At 40.9% G+C, this 21850-nt stretch overlaps 1 protein-coding gene across 1 annotated transcript in view; it reads left to right on the top strand.

Annotated features, from left to right (window-relative positions):
* The window catches only part of ODAD1 (outer dynein arm docking complex subunit 1), a 249453-nt gene that overhangs the window by 85933 nt on the left and 141670 nt on the right, over positions 1-21850 (top strand). Inside the window, exon 10 of the mRNA XM_053691034.1 lies at positions 18166-18248. Within this exon, the coding sequence (XP_053547009.1) occupies positions 18166-18248 (83 nt within the window). The remainder of the gene's footprint in view (positions 1-18165; positions 18249-21850) is intronic.

Genomic DNA, 21850 nt, shown 5'->3' with positions numbered 1-21850 from the left:
GAGGCGTTGTACAGGATCTTTCCTCCCTGGGAGTGATAATTCCAGTCCCAGTACAGGAACAGGGTCTAGGTTTTTATTCCTTTCTGTTCGTGGTTCCCAAAAAAGAGGGAACTTTCCGACCTATTCTAGACCTGAAGTGTCTAAACAAGTTTCTCAGAGTACTGTCCTTCAAGATGGAAACTATCTGTTCCATTCTTCCTTAAGTGCAAGAGGGTCCGTTCATGACGACCAAAGACCTGAAGGATGCGTACCTTTATGTCCCCAATCACAGGGATCATCACAAATTTCTGAGATTTGCCTTTCTGGACAAACACTTTCAATTTGTGGCTTTTCCATTTGGCTTGCCACAGCTCCCATAGTTTTCTCAAAGGTTCTGGGGGCTCTCTTGGCAGTGATCCGGTCTCAGGGAATTGCAGTGGTGCCCTACTTGGACGACATATTGGTTCAGGTGCCTTTTTTTAAACAAGCAAAATCTCACACAGAGATCTTGTTGTCTTTTCTTTGTTCCCACGGATGGAAAGTCAATCTGGGAAAAAAGCTCCCTTGTCTCAGCTACAAGGGTAGTTTTCTTAGGGACCATAATAGATTCCCTATTGATGAAATTGATTAATTGATGAAAATTTTTCTGACAGTGGTCAGAAGTGCCAAATTTCTTTCCTCTTGCCTCTCTCTCCAGTCTATTGTTTGGCCATCAGTGGCTCAATGTATGGAGGTAATCGGTCTGATGATGGCTTCCATGGACATCATTCCTTTTCTCGATTCCATTTGAGAGCTCTGCAATTGTGCATGCTCAGACAATGGAATGGGGATCATGCGGATCTGTCTCAGAGGATAAATCTAGATGAATTGTCAAGAGATTCTCTCCTATGGTGGTTTTCTCAGGAACATCTGTCTCAGGGCCCATGCTTTCGGAGACCTTCCTGGGTGATTGTAACCATGGACGCTAGCCTGCTGGGCTGGGGTGCAGTCTGGGACTTGTTAAAGGCACAGGGACTTTGGACTCTGGAGGAGTCTGCTCTCCCCATCAACATCTTGGCATCTTGGAGTTGCTTAGCCATAAAGGAGGTGGCTCAGATTATCCAGTGGGCGGAAGCTCACAATTGCTGTCTGTCTGCCATCCACTGTCATGATCCAGCCTAGAATTGAACCTGGGACCTGTTTCTATTTCTGCTGCTGTTCTTTCCCAGCCTGCTGGCTTACCTCTTCACCACCAGAATGCTTGGTTACAGGCTGAGAATACTGGTTTTCTGTTTGCTGCAACGTTGGCTCTCTGGCTCCACCTGCCTACCAGCTTTAACAAATCATATAATCAGCAGCCTGCTATATTAGGCAGGTTTGCTTTCAGTTCTGGGCCTTGACATTGAGTGTTGCACTCTGACAGAGCCTCTGGTCCAGATTCCTGTTTGAATACAGATTTGTTGGATTTCCTGGTGCCTGATTTCTGCTTCATTTTGAGACTACTCTTCTGGATTTTCCCTTGGCACTGTGTTTAATTTCTGTACTGATTTCCTGGCAATTGACCTTGGCTAATTCTCTGATATTTCCTAAGATCTGCCTCAGGTACTTTTGCTTGCTTGTTACCTGTTACTGCAGAGTTTAAGTCTGCAGTATATGCATGTATCCTGCCTGTTATTAAAAAGATCTGCATTCCTGTCTGTTACTACAAAGCTACCAGTCTACAGCCTATGCAAGTATCCTGCCTGTTATTACAAAGATCTGCATTCCTGTCTGTTACTACAGAGTTCCAGTCTACAGCCTATGCCAGTATCCTGTATGTTGTTACAACGTTACCTGATTACAGCATCTCTTCATATATCCTCCCTGTTACTGTCAAGTTTTGTTCTACAGCATATCTACATATCCTGCCTACTATTGCCAAGTTTCTTGTCTACAGTTTATTTACATTTTTGCCTGCTTTAAGACTGTCTGAACCAAGTTACTTTGTATTATTGTCTGCACAGAGACTTTAATGCCTTTAATCTAGTTTGCATCTCTCGGCATTGCTAATTAACCTATCAATAAAACCTTCACCGTTATTTCCTAAAACCCTTGCACCAGTTTAATTATGCCAAAAAGGAAAGACTCACACAGACAAAACACAACTTTACCCCAGAACCTGACACCTCTGCACCACAGCTTCCAACACCTGAACCTGCTCCCTTGAAGAGCGTGACATCCACATTCCAGGAGTGGACAACTGGAAAGCGGATTTCCTGAGCAGACAGACCTTTCATCCCGGGGAGTGGGAACTCCATCCGGAGGTGTTCTCCAACTTCACCAGTTGGATGTGATGGGGTCTCGGCAGAATGCCAAGCTTCCAAGGTATGGTTCAAGGTCAAGAGATCCACAGGCCGCTCTGATAGATGCTCTAGCAGTCCCTTGGGTTTCAGGCTAGCATACCTGTTTCCTCCGTTTGCTCTCCTGCCACGAGTCATTGCTCGTATCAAACAGGAGAGAGTGTTGGTGATTCTAATAGCATATGGGTGGCCTTGCAGGATCTGGTATGCAGACCTAGTGGAGATGTCATATCTCCCACCGTGGAAACTGCCTCTAAGGAAGGACCTTCTTATTCAGGGTCCCTTCTTTCATCCAAATCTCGTTTCTCTGAAGCTGACTGCTTGGAGATTGAATGCTTAGTTCTGTCTAAGCATGGTTTTTCTGAGTCGATCATGGAGACCATGATTCAGGGTTGCAAGCCTATTACTAGAAAGATTTACCATAACATATGGCGTAAATATCTTTATTGGTGTGAATACAAGGGATACTCTTGGAGTAGGGTTAGGATTCCTAGGATTTTGTCCTTTCTCCAGGAAGGCCTGGAGAAGGGTTTGTCAGTCAGTACCCTGAAGGGTCAGATATCTGCTTTATCTATTTTGTTACATAAGCGTCTGGCGGACGTGCCAGATGTGCAATCTTTTGCCAGGCCTTGGTCAGAATAAGGCCAGTGTTTAAGTCTGTTTCTCCTCCTTGGAGCCTTAACCTTTTTCTTAGTTTTGCAGCAGGCTCCATTTGAGCCTTTACATTCCATAGATTTTAAGTTATTATCTTGGAAGGTTTTGTTTCTTATTGCTATCTCTTCTGCTCAGAGAGTTTTGTTACTCTCAGCTTTGCAGTGTGATTAGCCTTATTTTATCTTTCATGCCGTTAAGGCGGTTCTTCGTACTAAGTTAGGTTTCCTCCCTAAAGTTGTTTCGGATAAGTATATTAATCAGGAAATTGTTGTTAATTCACTATGTCCTAATCCTTCCCCTCATAAGGAACGTTTGTTGCACAACTTGGATGTTGTGCGGGCTCTTAAATTCTTTCTGCAGGCGACTAAGGATTTTCGCCAGTCTTCTGCACTGTTTGTCTGTTTCTCTGGGAAACGTAGAGGTCAAAAAGCTACTGCTACTTCTCTTTCCCTCTAGTTGAGAAGTATAATTAGTTTGGCTTATGAGACTTCTGGACAGCCGCCTCCTAAGAGAATTACGGCTCATTCCACGAGAGCTGTTTCCTCTTCTTGGGCTTTCAAAAATGAAGCTTCTGTAGAACAAATTTGCAAGGCTGCAACTTGGTCTTTTCTACATGCTTTTTCCAAATTTTTGATACTTTTGCCTCAGCTGAGGCTTCTTTTGGGAGAAAGGTTCTTCAAGCGGTGGTGCCTTCTGTTTAGGTCTGTCTGTCTTGTCCCTCCCTATTCATCTGTGTCCTCTAGCTTGGGTATTGGTGCCCAACAGTAAACCATGAAGCCTTTGCGTACCTGATAAATGTATTTTTCTCTTGTTAAGTGTAGTCAGTCCACGGGTCATCCATTACTTATGGAATATATCTCTTCCTAACAGGAAGCTGCAAGAGGATCACCCAGCAGAGCTGCTACATAGCTCCTCCCCTCACATGTCATATTCAGTCATTCTCTTGCAGCCTAACTAGATAGGTCGCTGTGAGAGGTCTGTGGTGTTTTTTAACTTAGTTTATTTCTACAATCAAAAGTTTGTTATTTTAAATGGCACCGGAGTGTGCTGTTTATTCTCAGGCAGCATTAGAAGAAGAATCTGCCTGCGTTTTCTATGATCTTAGCAGACGTAACTAAGATCCACTGGCTGTTCTCATCTGAGGAGTGAGGTAACTTCAGAGAAGGGGAATAGCATGCAGGGCCCCCCTGCAAAAGAGGTATGTGCAGTAAATTATTTTTCTGAGGAATGGAATTGACTGAGAAAATACTGCTGATACCAATGTAAAGTAAGTTCAGCCTTAAATGCAGTGATAGCGACTGGTATTAGGCTGATGAGTGTGTGTACACTGAATGTATTTTTCTAAGGAATGGAATTTACTCTGAAAATACTGTTAATACTGAAATAATGTATGAGCCTTAACTGCAGTAAAAGCGACTGGTAGCAGGATTATTAATAACAATTCATAACTTTTCAAATGTATGTTTAAAACGTTTACTGGCATGTTAATCATTTTTTGTGAGGTACTTGGTGATAAAACTTATTGGGGCATGATTTTTACCACATGGCCATCTTTGTTTTCTGCATAGAAACAGTTTTCTGAGCTTCCCCACTGTTGTAATATGAGTGGGAGGGGCCTATTTTAGCGCTTTTTTGCGCAGTAAAAATTCAGTCACAATCTGTCTACTTCATCCTCCATGATCCAGATCGTCTCTAGAGAGCTCAGGGGTCTTCAAAATTCATTTTGAGGGAGGTAATCAGTCACAGCAGACCTGTGACAGTGTGTTTTGACTGTGAGAAAAACGTTAATTATTAAATTGTTAATCCGTTTTTGGGTATTAAGGGGTTAATCATCCATTTGCTAACTTAATACATTTACTGTGAAAAATTGGTTGCTATAACTATTTTGGTTCATTGTTATTTCAACTGTGACAGCTTTTTGTGCTTCTTAAAGGCACAGTAGCGTTTTTTATATTGCTTGTAAATTTATTTAGAAAAGTATTTCCAAGCTTGCTAGTCTCATTGCTAGTCTGTTTAAACATGTCTGACACAGATGAATCTCTTTGTTCACTATGTTTAAAGGCCAATGTGGAGCCCAATAGAAATTTATGTACTAATTGCATTGATGCTACTTTAAATAAAAGTCAATCTTTACATGTAAAGAAATTATCACCAGACAACGAGGGGGAAGTTATGCCGACTAACTCTCCTCACGTGTCAGTACCTTCGCCTCCCGCTCAGGAGGTGCGTGATTTTGTGGCGCCAAGTACATCAGGGAGGCCCTTACAAATCACTTTGCAAGACATGGCTACTGTTATGACAGAAGTATTATCTAAATTGCCAGAATTAAGAGGCAAGCGCGATAGCTCTGGGTTAAGGACAGAGCGCGCGGATGAGGTGAGAGCCATGTCAGATACTGCGTCACAGTTTGCAGAACGTGAAGACGGAGAGCTTCATTCTGTGGGTGACGGATCTGATCCAGGGAGACTGGATTCAGAGATTTCTAATTTTAAATTTAAGCTTGAGAACCTCCGCATATTGCTAGGGGAGGTATTAGCGGCTCTGAATGATTGTAACATGGTTGCAATTCCAGAAAAATTATGTAGGTTGGATAGATACTATGCGGTACCGGTGTGTACTGACGTGTTTCCTATACCTAAAAGGCTTACAGAGATTATTAGCAAGGAGTGGGATAGACCTGGTGTGCCCTTTTCCCCTCCTCCCATATTTAGGAAAATGTTTCCTATAGACGCCACCACACGAGACTTATGGCAGACGGTCCCTAAGGTGGAGGGAGCAGTTTCTACTTTAGCTAAGCGTACCACTATCCCGGTGGAGGATAGTTGTGCCTTTTCAGATCCAATGGATAAGAAATTAGAGGGTTACCTTAAGAAAATGTTTGTTCAGCAAGGTTTTATCTTACAGCCCCTTGCATGCATTGCGCCTGTCACTGCTGCGGCGGCATTCTGGTTTGAGTCTCTGGAAGAGGCCATTCGCACAGCTCCATTGGATGAAATTATGAACAAGCTTAAAGCACTTAAGCTAGCTAACGCATTTGTTTCTGATGCCGTCGTACATTTAACCAAACTTACGGCTAAGAACTCCGGATTCGCCATCCAAGCTTAAATCCTGGTCAGCTGACGTGACTTCTAAATCTAAATTGCTTAATATTCCTTTCAAAGGGCAGACCTTATTCGGGCCCGGCTTGAAAGAAATTATAGCTGACATTACGGGACGTAAGGGCCATGCTCTACCTCAGGACAGGGCCAAATCAAAGGCCAAACAGTCTAATTTTCGTGCCTTTCGTAACTTCAAGGCTGGAGCAGCATCAACTTCCTCCGCTCCAAAACAGGAAGGAGCTGTTGCTCGTTACAGGCAGGGCTGGAAAGTTAACCAGTCCTGGAACAAGGGTAAGCAGGCCAAGAAACCTGCTGCTGCCCCCAAGACAGCATGAAGAGAGGGCCCCCTATCCGGAAACGGATCTAGTGGGGGGCAGACTTTCTCTCTTCGCCCAGGCTTGGGCAAGAGATGTCCAGGATCCCTGGGCGTTGGAGATCATTTTTCAGGGATATCTCCTGGACTTCAAAACTTCTCCTCCACAAGGGAGATTTCATCTTTCAAGGTTATCAGCAAACCAAATAAAGAAAGAGGCGTTTCTACGCTGTGTACAAGACCTTTTACTAATGGGGGTGATCCACCCAGTTCCGCGGACGGAACACGGGCAGGGATTCTATTCAAATCTATTTGTGGTTCCCAAGAAAGAGGGAACCTTCAGACCAATCTTGGACTTAAAAATCCTAAACAAATTTCTAAGAGTTCCATCATTCAAAATGGAAACTATTCGAACCATACTTCCCATGATCCAAGAGGGTCAGTACATGACCACAGTGGATTTAAAGGATGCCTACCTTCACATACCGATTCACAAGGATCATTATCGGTACCTAAGATTTGCTTTCCTAGACAGGCATTACCAGTTTGTAGCTCTTCCCTTCGGATTAGCTACGGCTCCAAGAATCTTTACAAAAGTTCTGGGCTCACTTCTGGCGGTACTAAGACCGCGAGGCATAGCGGTGACTCCGTACCTAGACGACATTCTGATACAAGCGTCAAATTTTCAAACTGCCAAGTCTCATACAGAGATAGTTCTGGCATTTCTGAGGTCGCATGGGTGGAAGGTGAACGTGGAAAAGAGTTCTCTATTACCACTTACAAGAGTTCCCTTTCTAGGGACTCTTATAGATTCTGTAGAGATGAAAATTTACCTGACAGAGGCCAGGTTATCAAAACTTCTAAATGCTTGCCGTGTCCTTCATTCCATTCCACACCCGTCAGTAGCTCAGTGCATGGAAGTAATCGGCTTAATGGTAGCGGCAATGGACATAGTACCATTTGCGCGCCTGCATCTCAGACCGCTGCAATTGTGCATGCTAAGTCAGTGGAACGGGGATTACTCAGATTTGTCCCCCCTACTAAGTCTGGATCAAGAGACCAGAGATTCTCTTCTATGGTGGCTCTCTCGGCCACATCTGTCCAAGGGGATGACCTTTCGCAGGCCAGATTGGACGATTGTAACAACAGACGCCAGCCTTCTAGGCTGGGGCGCAGTCTGGAACTCCCTGAAAGCTCAGGGATTATGGACTCAGGAGGAGAAACTCCTCCCAATAAATATTCTGGAATTAAGAGCAATATTCAATGCTCTCCTAGCTTGGCCTCAGTTAGCAACTCTGAGGTTCATCAGATTTCAGTCGGACAACATCACGACTGTGGCTTACATCAACCATCAAGGGGGAACCAGAAGTTCCCTAGCGATGTTGGAAGTCTCAAAGATAATTCGCTGGGCAGAGTCTCACTCTTACCACCTGTCAGCAATTTACATCCCAGGCGTAGAGAACTGGGAGGCGGATTTTCTAAGTCGCCAGACTTTTCATCCGGGGGAGTGGGAACTTCATCCGGAGGTCTTTGCTCAACTGATTCTTCGTTGGGGCAAACCAGATCTGGATCTCATGGCGTCTCGCCAGAACGCCAAGCTTCCTTGTTACGGATCCAGGTCCAGGGACCCGGGAGCGGTGCTGATAGATGCTCTGACAGCCCCTTGGGTCTTCAACATGGCTTATGTGTTTCCACCATTCCCGATGCTTCCTCGTTTGATTGCCAAGATCAAACAGGAGAGAGCTTCGGTGATTCTGATAGCGCCTGCGTGGCCACGCAGGATCTGGTATGCAGACCTAGTGGACATGTCGTCCTGTCCACCGTGGTCTCTGCCTCTGAGACAGGACCTTCTAATTCAGGGTCCTTTCAAACATCCAAATCTAATTTCTCTGAGACTGACTGCATGGAGATTGAACGCTTGATTCTATCAAAGCGTGGCTTCTCGGAGTCGGTTATTGATACCTTAATACAGGCTAGGAAGCCTGTTACCAGAAAAATTTACCATAAGATATGGCGTAAATATTTATATTGGTGCGAATCCAAGAGTTACTCATGGAGTAAGGTTAGGATTCCTAGGATATTGTCCTTTCTACAAGAGGGTTTAGAAAAGGGCTTATCTGCTAGTTCGTTAAAGGGACAGATTTCTGCTCTGTCTATTCTTCTACACAAACGTCTGGCTGAAGTTCCAGACGTTCAGGCTTTTTGTCAGGCTTTAACTAGGATTAAGCCTGTGTTTAAGACTGTTGCTCCGCCGTGGAGCTTAAACTTAGTTCTTAATGTTCTTCAAGGCGTTCCATTTGAACCCCTTCATTCCATTGATATCAAGCTGTTATCCTGGAAGGTTTTGTTTTTGATGGCTCGAAGAGTCTCTGAGTTATCTGCCTTACATTGTGATTCTCCTTATCTGATTTTTCATTCAGACAAGGTAGTTCTGCGTACTAAACCTGGGTTCTTACCTAAGGTAGTTACTAACAGGAATATCAATCAAGAGATTGTTGTTCCATCACTGTGTCCTAACCCTTCTTCAAAGAAGGAACGACTTTTGCATAATTTGGACGTAGTCCGTGCCCTGAAGTTCTATTTGCAGGCAACTAAAGATTTTCTTCAAACTTCTTCCCTGTTTGTCGTTTACTCTGGACAGAGAAGAGGTCAAAAGGCTTCGGCTACCTCTCTCTCTTTTTGGCTTCGTAGCATAATACGTTTAGCCTATGAGACTGCTGGACAGCAGCCTCCTGAAAGGATTACAGCTCATTCTACTAGAGCTGTGGCTTCCACCTGGGCCTTTAAAAATGAGGCCTCTGTTGAACAGATTTGCAAGGCTGCGACTTGGTCTTCGCTTCACACCTTTTCAAAATTTTACAAATTTGACACTTTTGATTCTTCGGAGGCTATTTTTGGGAGAAAGGTACTTCAGGCAGTGGTTCCTTCTGTTTAATGTTCCTGCCTTGTCCCTCCCTTCATCCGTGTACTTTAGCTTTGGTATTGGTATTCCATAAGTAATGGATGACCCGTGGACTGACTACACTTAACAAGAGAAAACATAATTTATGCTTACCTGATAAATGTATTTCTCTTGTAGTGTAGTCAGTCCACGGCCCGCCCTGTCTTTAAGGCAGACCTAAATTTTAATTAAACTCCAGTCACCACTGCACCCTATGGTTTCTCCTTTCTCGTCTGCTTTGGTCGAATGACTGAATATGACATGTGAGGGGAGGAGCTATGTAGCAGCTCTGCTGGGTGATCCTCTTGCAGCTTCCTGTTAGGAAGAGATATATTCCATAAGTAATGGATGACCCGTGGACTGACTACACTACAAGAGAAATAAATTTATCAGGTAAGCATAAATTATGTTATTTCCGGATATGGTGAGTCTACCGCCCTGCCCCTTATTTCAGTCAGTTATTTTTTACTAAACTTCAGGCACCTCTACACCTTGTGTTACTCCTTTTTTTCTCCATTTTCCTTTGGTCGAATGACTGGGGGTTGTGGGTAGGGGAGTGATGCTTAACAGCTTGGCTGTGGTGCTCTTTGCCTCCTGCTGGCCAGGAGTGATATCCCAACAGTAAATGATGAAGCCATGGACTCGCCATATCTGGAAATAAATGAATTTATCAGGTAAGCATAAATTTTGTTTTCTCATGTCAAGAGTATCTGCAAACCAAGTAAAGAGGGAAGCTTTCTTAAATTGCATAAAGGATCTAGCTTCCCTGGGAGTGAATTCCCAGTTCCTCTGGTGGAACAAGGTCAAGGATTCTATTCCAACCTATTCGTGGTTCCCAAGAAAGAGGGAACTTTTTGACCCATTTTAGAGCTTGTCTCAACAAATTTCTCAAGTTTCTGTCCTTCAAAAGGGAGACTATCTGTTCTATTCTCTCTTTGGTTTAGGAGGGTCAATTCATGACTACCATAGACCTGAAGGACACGTACCTTCATGTTCCTATTCACAGGGAACATTTCTAATTCCTGCCTTTCTGGACAAACACTTTCAATTTGTAGTCCTTCCTTTTGGCCTTGCCACTGCTCCTCGAATCTTTACAAAGGTTCTAGGGGCTCTTTTGGTGGTGGTCAGATTTCAGGGAATTGCGGTGGCTCCATACCTGGATGATAACTTGGTTTAGGAGCCATCTTTTCATTTAGCAACTTCCTATACGGACTCTCTGTTGTCAATTCTACGTTCCCATTGGTGGAAGGTAAATCTGGAAAAGAGTTCCAAACACCAGGGTATGTTTTTTGGGGACGGTCATAGACTCTGTCTCCATGAAGATTTTCTTGACGGAGGTCAGAAAATCCAAACTTCTTGCTTCTTGTCTTTCACGTTAGTCCTCTGTTCGTCCATCAGTGGCTCTGTGTATGGAAGTAGTTGGTCTGATGGTGGCTTCCATGGACATTATTCCATTTGCTCATTTCCATCTGATACCTCTAAAGTTATGCATGCTCAGACAATGGAACGAAGACCACTCGGACCTCTTTCAGAGGATAGTTCTAGACTCCCAGACGAGAGACTCTCTGTCCTGGTGGACCTCCCATGACCATCTGTCCCAGGGCACATGCTTCCTGAGACCAGCTTGGGAGATTGTGACCACGGATGCCAGCCTTTCGGCCTGGGGAACAGTTTGGGGTTCCTTAAGAGCTCAGGGACTTTGATCTCAGGAGGAGTCCATCCTCCCCATAAATATCCTAGAGTTGAGAGCCACCATGGAGGAACTCGGAGCTTATTCACTATGAAGAAGGTGACTCGCATCCTTCAGTGGGCGGAGTTTCACAATTGCCACCTTTCTGCCATCCACGTCCCAAGGGTGGACAACTGGGAAGCGGATTATCTGAGCAGGCAGACTTTTGATCCAGGGGAGTGGGCTCTCCATCCGGAAGTATTCTCAATGATAACTCTCAGTTGGGGAGTTCCCGAGTTGGATCTGATGGCGTCTCATCTAAACGCCAAGCTTTCAAAATACGGATCAAGATCAAAGGATCCACAAGCAGTTCTGGGGGTGCCATGGGATTTCGGTCTAATTTATCTGTTCCCTCTGTTTGCGGAATTTGGTTTGCGGACCTGATAAGGATGTCACAATTTCCTCAGTGGAAGTTTCCTATGAGGAAGGACCTTCTACTTCAAGGTCCCTTCCTTCACCCAAACCTAGATTCTCTGAAGCTGACTGCTTGGAGATTGAACGCCTAGTATTGTCTAGGCACGGTTTTTCAGAAAAGGTCATTGATACCATGCTTCAGGCTTATAAGCCGGTACATCGCAAGATTTACCATAAGGTGTGGCGTAAATACCTTTATTGGTGCGAATCGAGGGGTTTCTCTTGGAGTCGGGTGAGAGTTCCCCGCATTCTGTCCTTTCTTCAGGAGGGCCTGGGGAAGGGCTTGTCAGTCAGTACTCTGAAGGGTCAGATCTCTGCGCTGTCGATTCTTTTGCATAAACGTCTGGCAGACCTGCCAGATGTTCAATCCTTTGTTCAGGCCTTGTTCAGAATCAGGCCTGTGTTTAAACCTGTTGCTCCTACATGAAGCCTTAATCTTGTTCTTAAGGTTCTGCAGTGGCAGTCCTTCATACTAAGTTGGGATTTTTTCCTAATGTAGTGTCAGACCGCAATATCAATCAAGAAATTGTTGTTTCTTCGTTCTGTCCTAATCCTTCTTCTCAGAAGGAACGTCTGTTGCATAACCTGAATGTTGTGAGTGCTCTGAAATTCTATCTGCAGGCAACTAGAGATTTTTGGCAATATACTGTTTTCTCTGGTAAGCGTAAGGGCCAGAAGACCACTTCTACTCTTTCTTTTTGGTTGTGAAGTGTTATTCGATTGGCTTATGAGATTGCTGGACAGCTGCCTCCTGAGAGAATTACGGCTCATTCCACTAGGGCTCTCATACCTTTCCCAAATTTTCCAAATTCAATACTTTTGCCTCAGCTGAGGCTACTTTTGGGAGAAAAGTTCTTCAAGTGGTGGTGCCTTCTGTTTAGGTCCGTCTGTCTTGTCCTCCCTCCCTTCCATTCTGTGTCCTCTAGCTTGGGTATTGGTTCCCATTTGTAATTAGAATGGATTTGTAGACTTTCCATGCCATTGAAAAGAAAAAAAAAATGATGCTTACCTGATAAATTCTTTTCTTTTCCTTTCATTTAAAATGGCTTTTTGTTTATTTTCAAACCTCAGGCACCTCTATACCCTTGTGTCATCTTCTCTTTCCATATTCCTTCAGCTGAATGACTGGGGGTTTATGGGAAGTGGGAGTGATACTTAACAGCTCTGCTGGGGTGTTCTTTGCCTCCTCCTGGGGACCAGAAGTTGAAGTCCCACTAGTAATTAGAATGGATTTGTGGACTCTCCATGCCAGGAAAGAAAACAATTTATCAGGTAAGCATAAATTTTGTTATTTACCTCAACATTTCCTAAGTATTCACTCCCCACTGTAAAGAATGCTTGTCCCAGGACTTGCAAGGGAATGTGCAACTAGCATGTGCAGACACAGTCATGTTATTTTTCTATTCGGTTTATTGAAGTTTAAGTGAAATCTTGTGAGATCACAGCAAAGCAATGCATGACATCAGCACAGCTGGTGCTGATTGGCTATTGTGGTTTTTTTGTGTTTTTTCAACTTGGAGCTTTACAAAAGCTGAGGAGCACTTAATCTGGTGAGTTGAAGAAATTGAGGTACAATATCTTCCCTTTTTACATAGAGATGCTCAGGTGATATTTTCATGCCAGCTTTTTACAGTTATACTGCATCAGTTTCAGGTGACTTAGCATATGAGTATTATGTCACTTTAAAATAACAGTAAGTGCTAGGGATTTATGGAAATTATATGTTTGAAAACCTATTTTATTACAAGGAAAATATTTAAATGAATTCATACAATTTTATAACTACATGAATTCATTTCACTTGCTATAGAAAACACTTGTTCTCTTCTAAGGGCTGATAGCTCGCTCTCTGCATAGGTTCTTCACTTACACTAAGTAAACAGTGAGTCTCATGATTCACTGTTTACTTGGTTGACATAGCTGTAAGATGTGAGCATTTGCGGGATATCTAGCACAAGGTAGCGCGCATTTGGTAAAATGTATTTCTCCTGTATGTCAGTCCTGTACCTTCTCCCAGCCCACCATGATTTTATAGTCTTCACTTTAGTAACTTGTAAAGCGGGCAGGGCCGTTCAACACTTCACTGAAGTGAACAATAGAAAATCTATGGGGGTGGAGAGAAGGTATGTTAACTGACCGATTTGCCAAAAATTTTAAGTATAATTTTATAAAAACAAGAGAATTTGTAAACCAGTTTACAGTGCGCATTACATTGAAATACAAATAAAGTGTCTTGTACAGTTATAGTTTACCATCACTTTAAATGGATTCGATAGGGCACGCAATTTTATACAACTTTCCAATTTACTTCTTTTTTCAGTTTATTTACTTTTTATTTTTCTTAATAACAAACAAATGAAGAAGGACAAGAATGATATAAAAAAAAAGTCACAGTACATAGATACCAATATCAACGTTGGAACCATATTAGTTACAAATGCATCTTGTACCAATTAGAATACATTAATTAATGTAAGAAAATATATCTTGAAGAATAATATACATTCAATTCTGAATATTTAAATATTCTAATTTACTTCTATTATCAATTTTGTAATCCAAAAGGTGAGCTCAGGAGCATGCACACCTCTTTACTCATCTGGCAGCAGTGTTTGCAACAATGTTTATACCAATGTTATACATAGGTGCAAACACTACTGCCATAGAATGCTATAGACACATGCACGCTCCTAAGCTCCTATCTGCCTACCTAGGTTTACTCTTCAACAAAAGATACTTATATTTTCATTTAGATACATGGGTATACATACATTTTTTACAAAAACTAATTAACTAATTATCTATCTATCTATCTATCTATCTATCTATCTATCTATCTATCTATCTATATATATATATATATATATATATATATATATATATAAAAATACAGTATATTTTATATATAAGAACATTTTCTTCTATGTGAAGAACCTTGTAATGTCAAATATTTATAACTGCCTTTAGGTATAGCGCTATAGTTCTAACGTGGTGTTGGGTTACCGCACAAACGATAAGTGTTACTTTTTTCTTCTTCAGCGCACTCCATTCAAGTCTATGGGGAGAAGAAGTTAAAGCAGTCGTGATATCCGAAGTCCTAAAATTAGCATTTATCAGGTTTTGCTTGGGTGTAAACAATTTACTTTCAACTTCTAATATTGCAGTGTTTGCACGCGAGCAAAATAATAATTTAACGTACCACATGTAATCTGGCCCTTGGTAATTAATTCAATTTTCAAAAATGTCTTAATGTGATGGACTGGCTTGATGAAGTGATATCAGTTTCTCAGTGTCTGCTATTATGTTACTTAGTAGGAGTCTTAAACTACCACGTTTAGAAATGTGAAATTAATTTCTTTGCTTGGAGCATAGTACAACTGCACCAATAAACGTTATGGTAAATGTATTCTACTTACCAAAGTGTTATTTAGTGCACAATGCACAGTTTATTTCTGGTGACAGAAGACTAGAAAAACATCTTCAGATAACTGTGCAGAGCTTCCCAAGCACAACAGGCATTTTGCTATGTTTCCTGCTACTACACAATAATTATAAACTGTAAAAATGTGCTAATGTACAACACTGGCAAAACAAAATATGAAGCCTTCTGTGCATATGGCTGTAATCTGTCGCAGTCAAAAAGAGCATCATTTGAGGAAAAAAACTAAATTATCAGAAAAGGAAAAGCCTTAAAAATAGAGAGCAGTAAAATGCCAAATAAATAGCAAGAAAGTTGTTTCGCTTCAGATAGCTAGACTAAAGTGCAACTAATTGTGATGATTTTAAGGGTCCCCCTAGCATCCTCTACTACTCCTTACCTACTAGTGGCCCCTATGGTAATCCCAGAGCCCCCTTCCAACTCTCATGACTATCAGTGCCCCCCCTCAGTAATCCCATCGCCCCCCAATAGACAGTACCACCACTTTGGGAACCACTGCTCTAACACATAAGAGCATATTTTTCAGACAACCTAAATTTGCTAGCAAACAGTAACGTCCCCCTCTGCAGCTCCAGACAGTACACAGCAACAGTTCAAGGTAGACAAACTCACCCGGCAGGCTGTATAATAGTTGCGTGTGCAAGGCTCCACATTGCGGTTGCGGGTCAGTCCCCTAACAATCCGGAGTTTCCTCTGCTCCAGCCAGGGTCGTTGCTCCGCCAGCCTCCTAAGCAACAACCGATTACGCCGAGGCTCCACTGGAAGGTAAATGGGCAATAGAACAACAAAAGAACCCAGCAAGCCTCAAGGCGTAGAAATAATAAAAGTTCTTTATTGGAGATTAGTTAAAACAGCATAAAAGCTATGGCCCACGCATCTGGGGTAGGATAATAGGTCCTATTATCCTACCCCAGATGCTTGGGCCATAGCTTTTATGCTGTTTTAACTAATCTCCAATAAAGAACTTTTATTATTTCTACGCCTTGAGGCTTGTTGGGTTCTTTTGATGTTCTATTAACCTAAATTTGCTTTAAGGATGAATGCCATTTCAGAAGTGTTATAAGATCATGGGATTTTAATTATTAAGTGCAATGCAATGAAACCAATTCTAAGGTTTCTTAATAGTTAGATTATTTGTTCTCATTTACATTTACATTTTCTCTTTCTTTTTCTATTCATACATTTTAAAAAGTGTAAAAATGACATGATGCAATTCCTTAGAGCATGTAATTATATCACTAGCAGCCCTGCAGCTCTATGGGGTTGATTTATGAAGCAGCGGATGCTGCTTTCGACCCTCATCCTGAAGCGGAAGTTAAGAAGCAGTGGTTATAAGACCGCTGCTCCTTAACTCATCGGCGGCGGACAGCAATCAGTCCGATCGGATACGATCGGGTTGATTGGCACCCCCTGCTAGCGGCCGATTGACCGCGAATGTGCAGGGCGCAGCATTGCATAAGCATTTCACTAGAAATGCTTGTGCAATGATAAATGCCGACAGTGTATTCTATCGGCATTTATTGATGTCTGCCCGCACATTAGTAAATTGGCCCCCATGTGTTTAACCCTGCAATATAGCTAAGTTACTGCCCTGGCCCTAAGTGGAAAAAGCGCAGCTGGCCGTTATTGTTAGCTTTGGACCAGCAATTCCTGTGGCTCCCAAATTGTACTTTAGCTATGTTTTTAATCCATTTTCAGGGACTAAACAGGGTCGCTAGAGATAAAATGACATGCTCTAACAAATTAGAGCATGCCGTTTTTCCACTATAATATCCCTTTAAGTTCTGCATACAGTTTGGTATAGAATCCAACGGTATCAGTACATAACCTACTTACTATGGAGTACAGTATTGAAGTACATGCACACTCAAAGCTTCTGTAGTACCGAATAATTGTTTTTAACTGTTGAGCTAAAACCGCTTACATGACATTATTAAAATAAATACAATAAATGCTTAAGTGAAATTTTACATTGCATAAAGCCTGTATTTTTTGACATATCACAGTCTTATCATGTCATCTGTTGGAATAGCTGCCTGGTAAGAGATATCTACTAGTGTCAATATCTTTTTAAAGCTAGCTGTCAATTAGCGCTTGTGGTTTTTGTCTGATGTTAGCAAGGTGTCACTGAGAATGAATGTTATTTAATTTACTGCCAAATGCACACAATAGTGTCAAAGGCATCCTGCTGCTGACCTGACAAAAATTGTGAAGAGCTGTGAAAATCATCAATTTATTTTAGACTAGGAAACATACTTTATTGCAAAAGACTTGCAAGAGGAAAAATTAAATTAAAAAAAATATATATTTTTCTGCTCTATATACATAATTTTTGTATACTATATATATATATATATATATATATATATATATATATGTGTGTGTGTGTGTGTGTGTGTGTGTGTACTTTTTTGCTATTTAGGGCTATACCAATTGAAAAGCCTCTTGATTATGTTTATCTTTGCTGCAGCCAGTTTCTGGGTAAAAACCCCAAATTTCAGAACTAAATAACAGGAAAAACATTCTAAATAATCACATCATATTGCAAAGGGTTTTTTGTTGTTTTTATTTAGCAATACGTTATTTTAAAGGGACAGTCTACACCAGAATTGTTATTGTTTTAAAAGATAGATAATCCCTTTATTACACATCCCTAGTTTTGCATAACCAACACAGTTATATTAATACTCTTTTTACCTCTGTGATTATCTTGTATCTAAGCCTCTGCATGCTGCCCCCTTATTTCAGTTCTTTTGTCAGACTTGCATTTTAGCCAATCAGTGCTAAATTCTAGGTAACTCCACGTGCGTGAGCCCAGTGTTATCTATATGACACACATGAACTAACACCCTCTAGTGGTGAACAACTGTCAAAATGCATTCATTTAAGAGGCGGCCTTCAAGGTCTAATAAATTAGCATATGAACCTCCTAAGTTCAGCTTTCAACTAAGAATACCAAGAGAACAAAGCAAAAATGGTGATAAAAGTAAATGGGAAAGTTGTTTAAAATGACATACCCTATCTGAATGATGAAAGTTTATTTTGTACTAGACTGTCTCTTTAAGATTAATGTTCTGTAATTGTTTTCATGGATTAATGAAAAATTCATTGTATTACAATTATAGATAAGTCTTGCCAAGGGGTTAAGAGTGATTTTCTGGTGGCCTGTGTGATAGGAAATATGCTGCCTTAGAGTAATTTATGGAAATTGCTGGAAGTAGTTATGTATACAAGAACCAATTGATAATAAAATTTAATGTGTGTATCTTTTTCATTACAGTGGAGGATCAAAACTTTGCATTATTCAATTATGTTAATGAACAGAATAATGAAATAGAACGTCTGATGGAGCAGATTACAGAGGTAAGAATATAATATTTTTTATAATATGAAGACTTTATTGATACTACTTAAAGAGAAAGTCTACTCCAGAATTGTTATCCTTTAAAAAGACAGATATTCCCTTTATTTACCATTCCTCAGTTTTGCATAACCAACACTATTTTATTAATAAACTTTTTATCTCTGTAATTACCTTGTATCTAAGCCTCTTATTTCAGTTCTTTTGACAGACTTGCATTTTAGCCAATCAGTGCTCCACAGTAGTGAACACAATGTTATTTATATAGCGCACATGAACTTGCACTGTCTAGCTGTGAAAAACTGTCAAAATGCACTAAGAGGTGGCCTTCAAGGGCTTAGAATTTAGCATATGCACCTACCTAGTTTTAGCTTTCAACAAAGAATACCAAGAGAACAAAGCTAATTTGATGATTAAAGTACATTTGAAAGTTGTTTAAAATTGCATGCCCTATCTGAATCACGAATGTTTAATTTTTACTAGACTGTCTCTTTAAAACTCGATTATTTTAGATTCCGTTTGGAAAATTTGTTCAGACACATTACACCTAGGGCACCACATTATTATTAGATATATAATACTATGGCCCCATTCCAATCTAGAAGAGTTTGCAAGGCAATACACATTTTATACAGCTATAGGGGATGATTTATCAAGCTCTGTATGCCCCTTGTTTCTAAAGACCGCTGCTCCATAACTTGTCCGCCTGCTCTGAGGTGGCGGACAGAAATCAAACCGATCGAATACGATCGGGTTAATTGACACCCCCTGCTAGCGGCCAAATCTGCTTCCACGAATCTGCAGGGGACGGCATTGCACCAGCAGTTCACAAGAACTGCTTGCGCAAAGATAAATGCCGACAGCGTATACTGTTGGCATTTATTAATGTGCGGCGGACATGATACACATTAATAAATATACCCCATAGGCCCCTATTTAAGAAAGTCTGGCGGACCTAATCCGACAGTGCGGCTCAGGTCCGCCAGACCTCGCTGAATACGGCGAGCAATACGCTCGCCGTATTCAGCATTGCACCAGCAGCTCACAAGAGCTGCTGGTGCAACGCCGCTCCCTGTAGACTCGTGGCCGCCAGCAGGGGGGTGTCAATCAACCCGATCGTACTCGATCTGCTTGATTTCCGGCGATGTCTGTCTGCAGGCTCGCCAGAAACAAGGGGCACCAAGCGCCATTCGGTGCTTGATAGATAGGCCCCATAGTGTGTTTTCAGTGTAATATTCTAAGCTCTTTCAATCCATTAGGAATATTTGCAGCTAATTAATTAAAGGGAAATTCAAGTCTTTTTATTTATGCATCAAGATTTTTTTTTTTTATTGTGTTGCAAAAGATCTGCAGACAAAAATAAATGGTTTAAAATCATTTAAAGATGTCATTTTGTTAGACTACTATGTAGTTTAATTTTGTTTATCTTACTTTCTTTGTTGTTGCCAACTAGGGAGAGATATAAAGAATCCCCTACATATATCAACCAATCACTATGCAGCATGTGGGATTGTCAGAGTTCTCCATTCCATGGAATGCAATCTAGCCTCTCTGGTGGGATTGGAAACACTGCAGTTTATAGATTTAAATTACAGGAAATCAGCCAAAATTAAATAACGAATGTACATTGCCAAGTTTTTTAATTTAGCATTTTTAAAACTTTTGGGCTAGATTGCGAGTGACGCTTTAAGAGTTACGCGCAAGCGAAAATAGCTTTATCGCAGGTGTTTGCAAACGTTGGGTTTACGGTTTATATAAGTTGAAAGTAAACCAGATCGCTTGAGAGCAAGCGCACTTTACGCTATAATGATTACCGCGTCCTCAGAGCTCTGTTTAAATGTTTCACAAAAAAAAGTGTCACAAAACACATTAAAAATACATTGCATTATACAGTTACACTCATAATAACATTACCTACTCACTGTATATATATATATATATATATATATATATATATACAGGGCCACCACTAGAAATTTTGGGGCCCCTTACTTAACCATTAATTAGCCCCCCCCCCCTTGACATGCAATTTTTGACCAAGTGACTAAAACTTATGTGCACTTTATTCTTAAAGGGACAGTATACTATAAAAATTCTCTTAATGTGTTTTCAATTACTTTTTTTACCAGCTGCAGAGTATAAAATGTATGAGATTTGCTTTTTTAAGGCTTATTTATATGAATTAGCTGATTTTGTGTTTTGAAGCCACAACCTAATAAAATGGATTGAGCTTGTAGGTATAATCAGATCTCATTACTTTATCACATTGTGTAAATATACCTGCTTCTTTATCTTATATCTGTCTATAAACCAATCACCAATACTTGGAGAGAACAATGGAAAATTTAAATTTTACTACCTTATCTCTTCTATAACCCACTGGGAGTGTAATTTATTTTACTGCCTGTGTTGATACAGCTTGGCCTCGTGGCCAAAAACTTTCAGGATGGGTGGGGATACCACAGGCTAAATAAACTATTTCAAATGCCAATATAAGGTTAATGGAAATACTTGTAAACAATTTAATACACTCCAGCAGGTAAAGTGTATCATTGGGTACAAATTAAAGGAGAGACATTTTTTGAGTAAACTGTCCCTATAAGTATAGTCACACTTGTAAATGTTGTAAAGGTAGTAACATACAAACACAGAAACACACAGACACACATAAGGATTCACATATAGACACTCTAGCAGACACGCAAAGAAAAACATAAACTATCTCAGACACAGACATCCACACAGACACTCAGCACTTGTTTACATTGACCTGACAGGTAATGAGGTAGACTACAGTTTTGCCAAAAAAAGGAGATTTATAATACAAAATATGGAGTTCTGAATATCTTTTTGTCAAGGAAGATGACAACTATATGATGACAACAGCAAGCAGTGGCTGAAAGGAAGGGCCCTGAACTGCCTAAAGAATAATTTAAAGGTTAAGTGGTGGATTGATGACTTCCGGAAAGGTCTCATTAGTCTTAAAGTCTGTAGAAAGATGTGAATAATCAGTAGTAAGGTCAAAATGTCCTAAAAAGGAACAGACAATGGACACACACAAACTCAAACACAAACTTGCACACACAACCAAGTAAACACCCACAGAGACAGCCTCAGAAAACACACAGACATACACACTCACAGACACCCACATAATACACACAAAGACATACACGCACAGAGAGACACCCACAGAAAACACACAAATACATACATACACACCCTCACAGAGACACCCACAGAAAATGCACACAGACACACAAACCCTCACAGAGAGACCCACAGAAAAAAAATACATACACACTCATAGAGACACCAACAAAAGCACAAAAACATAAACACAGACACACACAGAAACACTCACAGGAAGTAAAATTTCTGCACATTGCCATCCCCTAAATCAACAGTGTGGGGCATGTATGATAAAAAAAATAGCAGAAATTAAGAGATCTCTTTTTAAAGAATCATATTTGTAAATGTGCAACCCAAAATCCTTCTGTGAATTCAAAATTGTACATTATTGATCTGTCAGAATGCCTAGATGAAGAAACTTACTTATGAAAAGTTGACATATGTTTTTTTCCCCCAACCAAGAGCACCACTT

The sequence above is a fragment of the Bombina bombina genome, chromosome 8 (assembly GCF_027579735.1).
Source record: "Bombina bombina isolate aBomBom1 chromosome 8, aBomBom1.pri, whole genome shotgun sequence".
In the NCBI taxonomy this organism is placed as follows: Eukaryota; Metazoa; Chordata; class Amphibia; order Anura; family Bombinatoridae; genus Bombina; species Bombina bombina.
The sequence above is the reverse complement of the archived record's forward strand: the minus strand, read 5'-3'. Positions and strand labels throughout refer to the sequence as shown.